At 42.0% G+C, this 13,434-nt stretch overlaps 1 protein-coding gene across 1 annotated transcript in view; it reads right to left on the bottom strand.

Annotated features, from left to right (window-relative positions):
• Window positions 1-13,434, bottom strand: part of ZC3H15 (zinc finger CCCH-type containing 15) — a 50,191-nt gene that overhangs the window by 18,897 nt on the left and 17,860 nt on the right. The window contains exon 6 of the mRNA XM_077448758.1: window positions 157-339. Coding sequence (XP_077304884.1) covers window positions 157-339 — 183 coding nt within the window. The remainder of the gene's footprint in view (window positions 1-156; window positions 340-13,434) is intronic.

Here is a 13,434-nt window from a genome sequence, read left to right as displayed (position 1 = left end):
CAGTGCAGGAAAATTATTCTCAAACACATATACAATATATATTTATATTTATATTGTATACACACACACAAATTTGATGAAGAGTTTGCTTTGTACATTTAAAAAAAAAAAAATAAATAAAAAAAAAAAAAAAAAAACACTAACACCCTACTATACCTCTCTCTCGATCAAATCTTCTAATGAAATTTCTTCCGCTTTCTCTTCTTTCTTTTTGTCTTTCTTCAGCACAAATCCAGGAGGTAAAGCATGGCGATACATGCAGGTGTCCCCTCCACCAGGACATACCCAAAACCACCCATATTTGTTATTTTCTATAGCATCAAGGAAGAACTTGCACACCTTTATATAAAAAAAAAAAAAAAAAAAAAAAAAAAAAAAAAAAAAAAAAAAAAGCATGCTTAAGATTAGGTAGTTTCTAGCATTTTTGCTAACATAAAAGGTCTTTCTACACATTTTATGTGTTTTCCCCCCCCCCCAAAGGTTCAAACAAAATCAAAAACGACAAAATACATAAAAAGCACAGGAGCAAAAGTTTTCCAGAGTGGCCAATACGTGCATGCAAGATAATCATATGCAATAAATTATATGTGAGCTAGAGGCCAACAATGGACATTGTAACAGAAAGAGGATTACGGATTTAAAGCGATACTAAAAAAGGATTGAATTTTTTTTTTTTTGCTAAAATAGAGGTTATATTTACCTGTTCTCCTCTTTGTTGGTCCCCTGCTGGCACCCTTTCTTGATCCTTAACAAGCCTTGGGGCTCCCAATCTGTGCTGTGTGTGTCCACAGAAACAGACACCCCCAGTCCCTCCTCACAGAAGAAGTGTGACCGACAGCAGCAGAAGCCCAAGACTCCCACTGCCGCCAGCGTCTCCTGTGAGACCAGGAGAAGAGCAGAGTAGTGCTGCAGCCAGAACAGCTCTGGATTAGACAGGACTCAGGTAAGTGTTTAGGGATGGGGGTGGGGACTGGAACCGATCGCGCCCCCGCCCCCCCCCCAATAATGCAGAAAAGGCTTTACAGAAAAAAAAAAAAAAAAAAAAAAAAAAAACAGGTTATACTTACAGTGGTGTGAAAAAGTGTTTGCCCCCTTCCTCATTTCCTGTTCCTTTGCATGTTTGTCACACTTAAGTGTTTCGGAACATCAAACCAATTTAAACAATAGTCAAGGACAACACAAGTAAACACAAAATGCAATTTTTAAATGAAGGTGTTTATTATTAAAGGTGAAAAAAAATCCAAACCATCATGGCCATGTGTGAAAAAGTGATTGCCCCCCTTGTTAAAACATACTATAACTGTGGTTGTCCACACCTGAGTTCAATTTCTCTAGCCACACCCAGGCCTGATTATTGCCACAGCTGTTCACAATCAAGGCATCACTTAAATAGGAGCTGCTTGACACAGTAAGGTCCACCAGAAGATCCTTAAAAGCTACACATCATGCCGAGACCCAAAGAAATTCAGGAACAATTGAGAAAGAAAGTAATTGAGATCTATCAGTCTGGAAAGGGTTATAAAGCCATTTCCAAAGCTTTGGGAATCCAGCGAACCACAGTGAGAGCCATTATCCACAAATGGCGAAGACATGGAACAGTGGTGAACCTTCCCAGGAGTGGCCGGCCGCCCAAAATTACCCCAAGAGCGCAGCGACGACTCATCCAAGAGGTCACAAAAGACCCCACAACAACGTCCAAGGAACTGCAGGCCTCACTTGCCTCAGTTAAGGTCAGCGTTCATGCCTCCACCATCAGGAAAAGACTGGGCAAAAATGGCCTGCATGGCAGAGTTCCAAGGAGAAAACCACTGCTGAGCAAAAAGAACATCAAAGCGTCTCAATTTCTCCACAACACATCTTGATGATCCCCAAGACTTTTGGGACAACATTCTGTGGACCGATGAGACAAAAGTGGAACTCTTTGGAAGGTGTGTGTCCAAGTATATCTGGCGTAGAAGGAACACTGCATTTCATAAAAAGAACATTATACCAACAGTAAAATATGGTGGTGGTAGTGTGATGGTCTGAGGCTGTTTTGCTGCTTCAGGACCTGGAAGACTTGCCGTGATAAAAGGAACTATGAATTCTGCTGTCTACCAAGAGATCCTGAAGGAGAATGTCCGACCATCTGTTCGTGTACTCAAGCTGAAATGAACTTGGGTTCTGCAGCAGGACAATGATCCTAAACACACCAGCAAGTCCACCACCGAATGGCTGAAGAAAAACAAAATGAAGACTGGAGTGGCCTAACCAAAGTCCTGACCTGAATCCTATTGAGATGTTGTGGTATGACCTTAAAAAGGCCGTTCATGCTCGAAAACCCTCTAATGTAACTGAATTAGGACAATTCTGCAAAGATGAGTGGGCCAAAATTCCTCCAGGACGCTGTAAAAGCCTCATTGCACGTTATCGCAAACGCTTGGTTGCAGTTGTTGCTGCTAAGGGTGGCCCAACCAGTTATTAGGTTTAGGGGGCAATCACTTTTTCACACAGGGCCATGATGGTTTGGATTTTTTTTTCACCTTTAATAATAAACACCTTCATTTACAAATTGCATTTTGTGTTTACTTGTGTTGTCCTTGACTATTGTTTAAATTGGTTTGATGTTCCGAAACACTTAAGTGTGACAAACATGCAAAGGAACAGGAAATGAGGAAGGGGGCAAACACTTTTTCACACCACTGTATATACTTACCTGCTTGGTTTATTGGCTTTGCAAAGAGCAGCCCAGATCCTCCCGCTGAACATGCATCTTGTTATGGGGCACCCGAGCCACAGCTCCATGTGTCCATTCAGACATGGAGCCACAGTTGGGCCCTGCCTTTTCTCTCTCTTCATTGGCTCATTGACAGCAGCGGAGCCCGCTGCTGTGTCTCAGCCAATCAGGAGGGAGAGTCCCAGACAGTTGAGTCTCTTGTAAAACAATGCTGGATCAAGATGGGCTTAGGTATTATTATGCATTAAGAAAAGAAAAGAAAAAAAAAAAAAAAAAAAAAAAAAGCCTTCTGCCCTTAGAACCACTTTTAAGCTCTGAGCTTGACCAAGTGGATTGCACCACTTCCTCTGCTGCAGTTTAAGTCTGTAGAAGAAGAAGAAGAAAAAAAAAAAAAAAAAAAAAAAAAAAAAAAAAAAAAAGGTCCGCATCAAACATGCTGAATGGGGATGAAGGACCAGCATCAGACTGATGGTCATCCCTTAACTCTGCTACGTTCTCCGATCATCATGTTCTTGTCCATTAGCATTCAGAATATATGAGTGGCTTCTAGCTCTACTCCTCCATCTACTGAAATAATTCTGTACAGGAGACTGCAACTGGATATTTTTTTAAACAATTCTAGTGAGCAGGAAGCAGCATAACCCAGCATCTCATAATTCCTTCTGACCCGGTGCCCCTAATGAACTCCAAGATCTTGATTTTACAGTGGAGTAAAAGTGTAGTCTACTTGTGGCTCAAAGAGCTGCGTGAAGAACCTTACTCCTGAAGCTTACAATCAGCAGAGGCCTGAGAATCCATCTAGTAAAATCGAGAATATGTGAATGGAATGGAATGAAAAAACAAGTGGCAGCCTTGCAAAATTTAAAAACAGATGCCCAATGCTTAAAAGCCCAAGGAGCACTTACTAATCTAGAATGTGCTTGACGGGCAGATGGAACCTTATCCATAAGCCAACAAAAAAGGAACTCTGCTTAGTTCCAGCGGGAGGAGGTTTTCCAGAATGAGCCTTCACATTCTTGTGCTGGGGGGCAAAGGATACCCTTTTCTGCAGCGACATTTAATAAAGCTGTCTAGGGAAACCCAAAAAAGGTATTCTACCTGCTGTTCGGCAAATTAACATGAGAGTCCTTTGCAATAATACATTAATAATACATATTTGCAAAGAGTACAAAACATTTTTTTTTTCCAAAATTGATGCTTTTTTTTGTTTATAGCGCAAAAAATAAAAAAACCGCAGAGATGATCAAATACCACCAAAAGAAAGCAAGTCAAACGACTGCACAATTGTCAGTTATAGTGACGCAGTCGCGAATTGCAAAAAGTGCTCTGGTCAGGAAGGGGGTAAAATCTTCCGGGGCTGAAGTGGTTAAATAGAATTCTGCGCTGCATTTGAAGGGGGAAGGAATTCTAAAAGACTTCTAGTCGTTAAATCAATCAGATATTTAAAAACACAAGAATGTAATGTACAGGGAGGGTCAGATTTTATAATTTCTTTTTTCTTCAAAAAAATAAAAAGGGCCATATCAACGGTGGGGAAGGCCAGGTGTTGACAAACACCTCTTCAACAGGGTATCATTAGGCAATGAGGTGGTATCCCATAAGAGGCCCTAAATCTTATTCTCTAAAGATAATCCATACGCATCCACTACCCAATTTTCCATTAAATTAATTTACTGTACTTTTGTACCCATTTAGAATGTCCTCTGTGAGCTACACAAACGCTCCTGTCCCTGCAAACTTCTGTTTGTTAGGAACAAGCAGATTAAGTCAATTGCGGTCTTGTGCATTGCTCTATGCACACTACACATCCCATAGCCCCTAGCTCACCTCAGAAGCAAGCATAGAAGGTGGCTATGTTCCTAAATACAGTGGGACCATAGAGAATGAACATGGCCAACCTCCTCACAGCAGCAGAAAACAAATAAAAAGCCATTCTGGATGGAGCCAATGAAGACTCAAGCAGGGAAGATCAATCCAGGCGGTCAATGTTGGCTTAGTGGATGGAGAACTGAATAGGCCCACAGAACTGGTGTCAGACATTTAGGATCCAGTGCATTACCAGTATGGAAGTGAACTAAATCGATAAGGGTAGTACTCTGCTACAGAAGCGGGTGAAGTGAATCAGATTGCAGCGTGAATGGCCAACCCTAAAGCTGGCCATACATAGATAGAAATTTGGCTGGTTCTGCAGGGATCAGCCAATTCGGATTCAAGTATTGCCACTGTGGTTGATCCACGATCAACTTCTGTTCAACCGCACTGTCAGATTTAATTTGCTTGATCAGTGCTGCAGACTATAGACTGTAGCGTTCATCTGTGTATTCTGATGGCAGGGTAGTCTCCCTACTGTCAAAAAAATACAGCGGGGAGGATTGCCCCATTTACCTTGAGAATGTGTGGCTGGGGGAACTGAGTCCGTTTTTTTCCCCCCCATTCAACCAGCTGGTTGGGAAGAAATAAAAATAAAACCAGACATATGGACAGCTAAAGCTGATCATACACTGTAGAATATTTGCCAATCCAGAAGAATCAACTGAAATTCTATTAGTGCATGACCAGCTTAAGAGGAGAGGACACCAAATGCAGCCAGTTCCAAACAGACAGTTCTCCTGCATCATGTACATTTTTAAGACTCTCCTCCTATGCATCGCATGTGGGAAATGACAGAGGCATGCAACAGCGTGAGAACGTTTAAAAAGTTTTAATTGCAAACAGAACTCCACACATATACAACTCACATTTCAAGATTCCAAGGAGCCTGATTGGCTGACGAGAGAGGTATCAGGAAGTGTTGCAGAGCTGGCATAGGGCAGGGGGGAACGCCGTGAAAACTGGGGCTGCAGAACCAGACCACAGGGGGCTATCACCCCTCAGCACTTTAAAAAGGAGTTTTTTTTTTTATTTATTTGAAATGTGAGTTGTATACGTATGGAGTTCTGTTTGCGATTAAACATTTTTTTTTTTTGCTATTGCATGGCTCTGTCATTTCACGCATGAGAAATATATGAGGAGAGTCTCTGAACATACCAGGAGAAAATCGTGACCTATGAGCTGGGTTATTATTGGAAGCAGCAGGTGGTCTGTGTTCCATACAAGTGTCCCATAAACCTGCATAGGATAAAAAGGAAGCGAAAGAGGATCTCTGCAGGCTATTGCTATCAACTACAGGCTTATTTTTTAAGCCCCCTAAGGTGAGGGTACACCCGGTGGGGATTGTGTGTGCACAACACATGAAGACACAATTATTACATGGTTGATGTTAATATGGACTTTTGCCATTTCGTTTAACCACTTAAGCCCCGAACCAATTTGCAGCCAAAGGACCAAGCCCCTTTTTGCGATTCGGCACTGCGTCGCTTTAACTGACAATTGTGCGGTTGTGCGACGTGGCTCACAAACAAAATTGGTGTCCTTTTTTCCCCATAGAGCTTTCTTTTGGTGGCATTTGATCACCTCTGTGGTTTTTATTTTTTGCGCTATAAACAAAAATAGAGTGATAATTTTGATACGTATTCTACATATTTTTGGTAAAAAATAAAAATAATTGCAATTAGCGATTGATTGGTTTGCGCAAAAGTTATAGCATTTACAATAGGGGATAGTTTTATAGCATTTTTATTTTATATTTATTTTTTTACTAGGAATGGTGGCGATCAGCAATTTTTATTGTGACTGTGACGTTATGTCAGACACATCGGACATTTTTGACACATTTTTGGAACCATTGTCATTTATACAGCAATCAGTGCTATTTAAAATGCATTGATTCCTGTGTAAATGACACTGGCAGGGAAGGAATTAACCGCTAGGGGGCAGTGTAGGTGTTATGTATGACCTTATGTTTTTTTATTGTAGGGGGCGTGGCCTGGCATGTGACATCACTGATCGTCCTTCCCTATAAAAAAAAAGGAAACAGACGATCGGTGACAGCCACACAGGAAAGCATGGGTAGAGGTTTGTTTACACAGACCTCTCCTCGTTCTTCAACTCTGTGACCCGATCGTGGGACTCCAGCGGCGATCGGGTCCACTGGTCCCGCGACCACGGTCACGGAGCACAGGACCGGGTCAGGAGCGCGCCGCCGGCGGCGGCACACTCCTGACCCACGGCTGGGCACTTAAAAAGCAACGTACAGGTACGTGCTTGTGCCCAGGAATGCCATTCTGCCGACGTACATCGGTGTGAGGCGGTCCTTAAGTGGTTAAACAAACATCAAGGATTAAATTGAAAGTCACGGAGCACGAGCACTTTAATTTCATATATATGGACGGTTGCTGTTTAGTTTAATATCCTCATTGAGAAACGAGTGCAATATCAGAGAACTTTATTTATACGTTATGTTTTAGACATGTTATATATAGTGTTTATTGGATTGGTAGATTTATATTAGTATTGTTTCCATATATATCAGCACTGCACAGTGTGTTATATATTGCATTATCACAATCTGGGGACATGTGAGACATGCGGGCAGCTGATTATAGTATCTTGTTTTTATTTTAGGTTAATTTAGGCTAAGTGTGGCAGCTCACAAAGTTTTACCCATTGCACTGATAAACTGCATTAACGGGCACTAATATCTGATATGATTACACATATGAGCACTGGTGAGCAGTGGGCACCGTCCACTTGCAAATATCTGTAGGAGGTTAACACCATCCCTGCAAAGTTAGCAGTCATTTTTTATGTCTTATTTTCAGTGTGATGTGTATTATATGTGAGGTTACATATCAGAGAGACCGCTATTGTGGTAATATTGAAGCTTATTGAGATTTCCATACATTAGAGGGTTTCACCATTATTGTTAGCACTGCACTTTGTTTTTATCTCATGTCGACATTTCCTTGTGTCACATGCCGAGCCGATATAAAACAGCAAGTCGCGGCTCTTTCTGTGTTGCGGCTAGGGGTGTGCTCATATACACCATACAAGCACTGGACTGCCGTTAGAAAGATCTCAAAAGCGGCAGCATGAGGAGGAATATTTCTAATACTGAATTACAGCAGAGTACAGTGTGTGTGTGTGTGTGTGTGTGTGTGTGTGTGTGTGTGTGTTATGGGCCTGCTTCTACAGCTCAGTAACGATTACATAAAGTAAGGGCAATATGTTTATTTCCCGTTGTGTCTGGAGGGGGAGAGCACAAACATGCTTTGCATTTATAAGTCTGTAGCCTACCTATCCTGCTGTGTGTTACGGAGCAGCATGGCTGGCTGCAGAATGAGGGGTGTGATTTATGTTGAAGTGTACCCTCCCACATTCAATTTGCAAAGCATGAAGGGACATGTAGTTTGATAATAGTGTAAAAAGCAGCAGGAGGATATGATGCAAATCACTGTTCTAACAGCTCCTCCTTGGGAGAACACATGATGCATTCTTTGCATTACAGAGCTGGCTTTCTGAAAATTCAATTAGACTTTTCTCTTCAATGGTAAGGAATTTCACAAATGTAATAACCGTTTAGTGGTGTGTGCGTGTGTGTACTAGTAGGGGAATTCTTGCCGATCCCAGAACAGCGCATCCATGGTTTTCACACATTTTGCCCCCAGTCCTATTAGGTATTCTTTTAGGTTGCACATTTTTGGTGCATTTTCTGAAAGCGCACCAAAGATGCCACATGCAGGACTTTTGGGTTCAGAAACTCCAAAAATGGAAAAGGAGTAAGGTCTATGATACACACACCCCGCAATGCAAACCATAGTGTACAGCAGTGTGAAACTGGCCTAAAAAGAACTTAGTACAGTAGTGACATCACCAAAATCTTACTCAAATCTCATGGGACTAGCTCAGGTAGCAATGCCTAAAATTGACACTGCAGATATACAGCTATAAGACTGTAGGCACAGAAATGTCTAAGTATAATTGCATATCAGGATGCACGCTCCTATTTTTTCATGAGAAAGTACAATTTTTCTACGGTAATGATTAGACAATTACATTCCTAAATGTTACCTATAACAGGAATTAAGTCCTCTTTGAAAACTAGGGAGCCTTCCGAACCAACAGCGTACTTTCATTTGCAATGTTTTCTCAATTAACTTTCAAATATTTAAAAGTGAAAATGGTGAAATTATTTCCGTTCTGCATGTTTTTAATCCTACTTTCCCCTGGCCATTAGTGAAGTCAAACTCCGATTAACAACTGCTGGGGTAAACTTACTGCACACACAAAAAAATAAATAAAAAAAAGCCACCAAAAGAGCATACCACTTAATTTCAGTTAATCTGAAAACAAATACTGCTAATGAAAGTTTAAAAAAAAAAAAAAACATAATTTAACCACTTAAGGACCGCCGCATGCCATTGTACGTCATCACAATGGCATGTACAGGCACAAGCACGTGCTTGCCTTCCAGCGGGTGGGGGGTCCGATCGGATCCCCTCCCGCTGGATGCGGTGGTCCGTTTCGCTGCAGGAGCGATCCAGTATGAGGGGATGGCCGTTGGTTTCTGGCCATCCCCTCTCGATCGCTCCTGGCGAATGAGAAGCTTCCTCCCACTGTGTATAGTAAACACAGGCAGGGAGGAAGTGATGTCATTTTCCTCGGGGCGGTCTTATGGACCGGACTACGAGGAGAAGTGAAAGTAAGTGTGCACCAACACTACACTAACATGTAGGCACACATAGGTACACAAACCCTCCCCCGCCCCCTCCAGTCACAGTGTCACTGATTGCAGAGATCATTTATTTACTGATCACTGCATTCAGTGTCAGTTGTAACAGTAAAAACTGTCAGGGCAGTTAGTGGTAGGTCCAGGGTAGCCCCCCTACCACCACCCAATAAAGGTTTAACCCCCTGATTGCCCCTAGAGTTAACCCCTTCACCACCTTTTGCCAGTGTATCTAAGCGATCATTTTTCTGATCGCTGCATTAGTGTCGCTAGGTAGCTAGTTATTTTTTTAGGTTCACCGTCAGGTTTTTATAGCGCTAGGTACCCCCATATACTACCCAATAATGGTTTTAACCCCCCCCCCCCCCCCCCCGATTGCCCCTAGTTAACCCTTTCACCAGCGATCACAGTATAAGTGTCACTGGTGACGCTGGTTAGCCAGTTAGTTATTTAGATTCCCCGTCAGGTTTTTATATAGCGCCAGGGACCCCCATATACTACCTAATAAAAATTTGAACCCCCTGATTGCCCCTAGTTAACCCTTTCACCAGTGATCACCGTATAAAATGTTACGGGTGACTCTGGTTAGTTTGCTTTTTATAGCATCAGGGCACCCACCATTTATTACCCAATAAAGGTTTAACCCCCTGATCACCCGGCGGGTGATATCAATTAGGTTTTAGGGTCAGGGTCTGCGTCGCCCCAGGCAGCGCTAGGTTAGTGCCAGTACCGCTAACACACACGCGCAAAGCATAAACCTCCCGTAGTGGTATAGAATCTGAACAGATCAATATCTGATCAGATCTATACTAGCATCCCCAGCAGTTTAGAGTTCCAAAAAAAACGCATTGTTAGCGGGATCAGCCCAGATACCTGCTAGCACCTGCGTTTTGCCCCTCCGCCCAGCCCACCCAAGTGCAGTATCAATCGATCACTGTCACTTACAAAACACTAAACACATAACTGCAGCGATCGCAGAGTCAGGCCTGATCCCTGCGATCGCTAACAGTTTTCTTTGGTAGCGTTTTATATTTAAATCCGGAAGGCAGTACTTGGTTTTCGGGGTCCCGTATGCGGCTAGGCTCCCAAAAAGTCCCCCACATGTGGTATCCCCGTACTCGGGAGAAGCAGCAGAATTTATTTATTTTGGGGAATAATTTCACTTATGCCCATAGCATGTGTGAGCCATATATCATTTAGTGACAACTTTGTGCAAAAAAAAAAAAAAAAAAAAAAAATTTTTATATTCCTGCAACTTATGCAAAATATAAAATATTTCATGGACTCAACATGCCTCTCAGTAAATAGCTTGGGATGTCTACTTTCCAAAATGGGGTCATTGGGGGGGGGGTTGTGTTATTTTCCATTTTATGGCCTTCGAAACTGTGATAGGTAGTGAGGAGTGAAATCAAAAATTTGCACCCTTAGAAATCCTGAAGGCAGTGATTGGTTTTCGGGGTCCCGTACGCAGCTAGACTCCCAAAAAGTCCCACATATGTGATATCCTTGTACTCAGGAGAAGCAGCAGAATATATTTTGTGGTCCAATTCCACATATAACTATGGCATGTGTGAGCAATATATCATTTAGTGACAACTTTTTGTAAACTTTTTTTTTATTTTTATTTTTTATTTTTTGTGTCATTATTCAATCACTTGGGACAAAAAAAATACATAAAAAAATCAATGGGCTCAACATGCCCCTCAGCAATTTCCTTGGGGTGTCTACTTTCCAAAATGGGGTCTTTTGGGGGGGGGGGGGGGGGGGCTTGTACTGCTCTACCATTTTAGCACCTCAAGAAATGAGATAAGCAGTCGTAAATTAAAAACTGTGTAAATTCCAGAAAATGTACTCTAGTTTGTAGACGCTATAACTTTTGCGCAAACCAATAAATATACGCTTATTGCCATTTTTTTTTTTACTAAAGACATGTGGCTGAATAAATTTTGCCTTAAAACAGGGCTCGACAAAACCCGGTCGCCAGGTCGCATTGGCGACTAGAAATAGCGACCTCGCGCCTGGGGCAGCACAGCTGGGGGTATCCTGTGTCTGTGGACCCCCCCAGCGTGATCGCGTCGGGCCGTTCCGCCGGCGGCCGAAAATTTAGGCCGCGGCTTTGAGGCCTTCTGCGGTCCTATGATTCCTTATGGAATCTGACGCCCTCTTGTGGTCGCCGTTGGTATGACAAACCAGCAATGTTAATGAAGATTCCTCTGCCTGTATTATATTACCTGCCTCTTCTTCCCTTTATTTAGAACCCCCTAAACATTATATATATTTTTTATTCTAACATCCTAAAGAATAAAATGGTGGTTGTTGCAATACTGTCTGTCACACCGTATTTGTGCAGCGGACTTACAAGCGCACTTTTGTTGGGAAAAATAATTTAGTTAATAAAAAAATAAGACAACAGTAAAGTTAGCCCAATTATTTTTTATATTGTGAAAGATAATGTTACGCCGAGTAAATTGATACCCAACATGTCGCGCTTCAAAATTGCACCCGCTCATGGAATGGCGACAAACTTTTACCCTTTAAAATCTCCATAGGCGACGTTTAAAAAAATTCTACAGGTTGCACGTTTTGAGTTACAGAGGAGATCTGGGGTAGAATTATTGCTCTCGCTCTACCGATCACGGCGCTACCTCCTATGTGTGGTTCGAACACCGATTTTTATATGCGGGCAGGACAGGGCGCGTTTAAAAATTATTATTTTTTCTGCTTTATTTTAACTTTTTTTTTTTTCCACTGTTCTTTTAAAAAAAATGTTGTGTCACTTTTATTCTTATTACAAGGAATGTAAAAATCCCTTGTAATATAAAAAGCATGACAGGTCCTCTTAAATATGAGATCTGGGGTCAGAGAGACCTCGGATCTCATATTTACACTAAAATGCAATTGAAAAAAAAAATTGTCATTTGAAAAAAATAAAATGTCCCTCTAAGAGCTATGGGCAATGACTTGGAGACGGGGGGGCGGCGACGGCGCTGCTATCTTCCCCTCACTCGTCTCCATGTCAGGCCAGGGACAGGTCCGGATCGTCGTCACGGACCTGGCTCCGAACTTTTTAAGCTGGCTCCTAGATTCCAAGCAAATTTGTCAACCCCTGCCTTAAATGTATGACTAAAATTGAGTTTATTCGATTTTTCTTATAACAAAAAGTAGAAAATATATTTTTTTCTCAAAATTTTCGGTCTTTTTCCATTTATATCGCCAAAAAAAAAAAAAAAAAAAAAAATAAAAAAAAAAAAAAAAAAAATCGCAGAGGCAATTAAATACCATCAAAAGAAAGCTCTATTTGTGGGAAGAAAAGGACGCAAATTGTTTGGGTACAACATTGCATGACCACGCAATTACCAGTTAAAGCAGTGCAGTGCGAAATTATAAAAAGACCTCTGGTCCTTAGGCTGAAAATTGGTCCGGGGCTGAAGTGGTTAAAGAATATGCAGCACTACACAAAAAAATATATATAATTCCTGCATGCCTAGATTAGCCTCAATGAGTCAGAGCAAAGCAACAAATTACCTGGAACTGGATATACAGAGTCAGACACAACTGGAATTTCAAAAACTTAAAAAAAATTTAAACGTTTTTAAAGTGAGTGGAAGGTTTTTTTTGTCCAATTTGGGGGGGGGGGGGGGGGGGGGTTGGGGAGAACTTACCTGCACAGTGCAAGGATACTGCATTGAGCAATTCCTTACCACCTCTTCTGGAGTCCCCTAACAGCTCCTCCTTTTCTCCAAGTTACCCCACAGCATGATGTGTCTAAGGGGGCACACGTGTGGCCAAGCTCAAGCCAGGCTGTGGGCATTCATAGACCCACACAGAGTGTGGCTTGGCCCCGCCCCTACTACCTCCTCACAGGATCTGATTGACAGCTGCCTGAGATGAGGGAGAAAGACCAGCACTGCTTCAGCTGACCATGTGGTTCTAGATAGGTGACGCAAGAACAGCCAGTGACAGTTTTTTTACAGTAACGCAGGGAATGTTTTTAAAAAACAAAAACACACACACCACACCCTTTTGACTTTAGAACCACTTTAAAAGAGGGAGTCCCCCTAAACTAAAATTATTTAAAGCCAGCAGCTACAAATACTGCAGCTGCTGACTT

This window comes from Lithobates pipiens, unplaced genomic scaffold (assembly GCF_037356315.1).
Source record: "Lithobates pipiens isolate NorthernLeopardFrog02 unplaced genomic scaffold, aLitPip1_a1.2 Scaffold_22, whole genome shotgun sequence".
Classification (NCBI taxonomy): domain Eukaryota; kingdom Metazoa; phylum Chordata; class Amphibia; order Anura; family Ranidae; genus Lithobates; species Lithobates pipiens.
The sequence above is the reverse complement of the archived record's forward strand: the minus strand, read 5'-3'. Positions and strand labels throughout refer to the sequence as shown.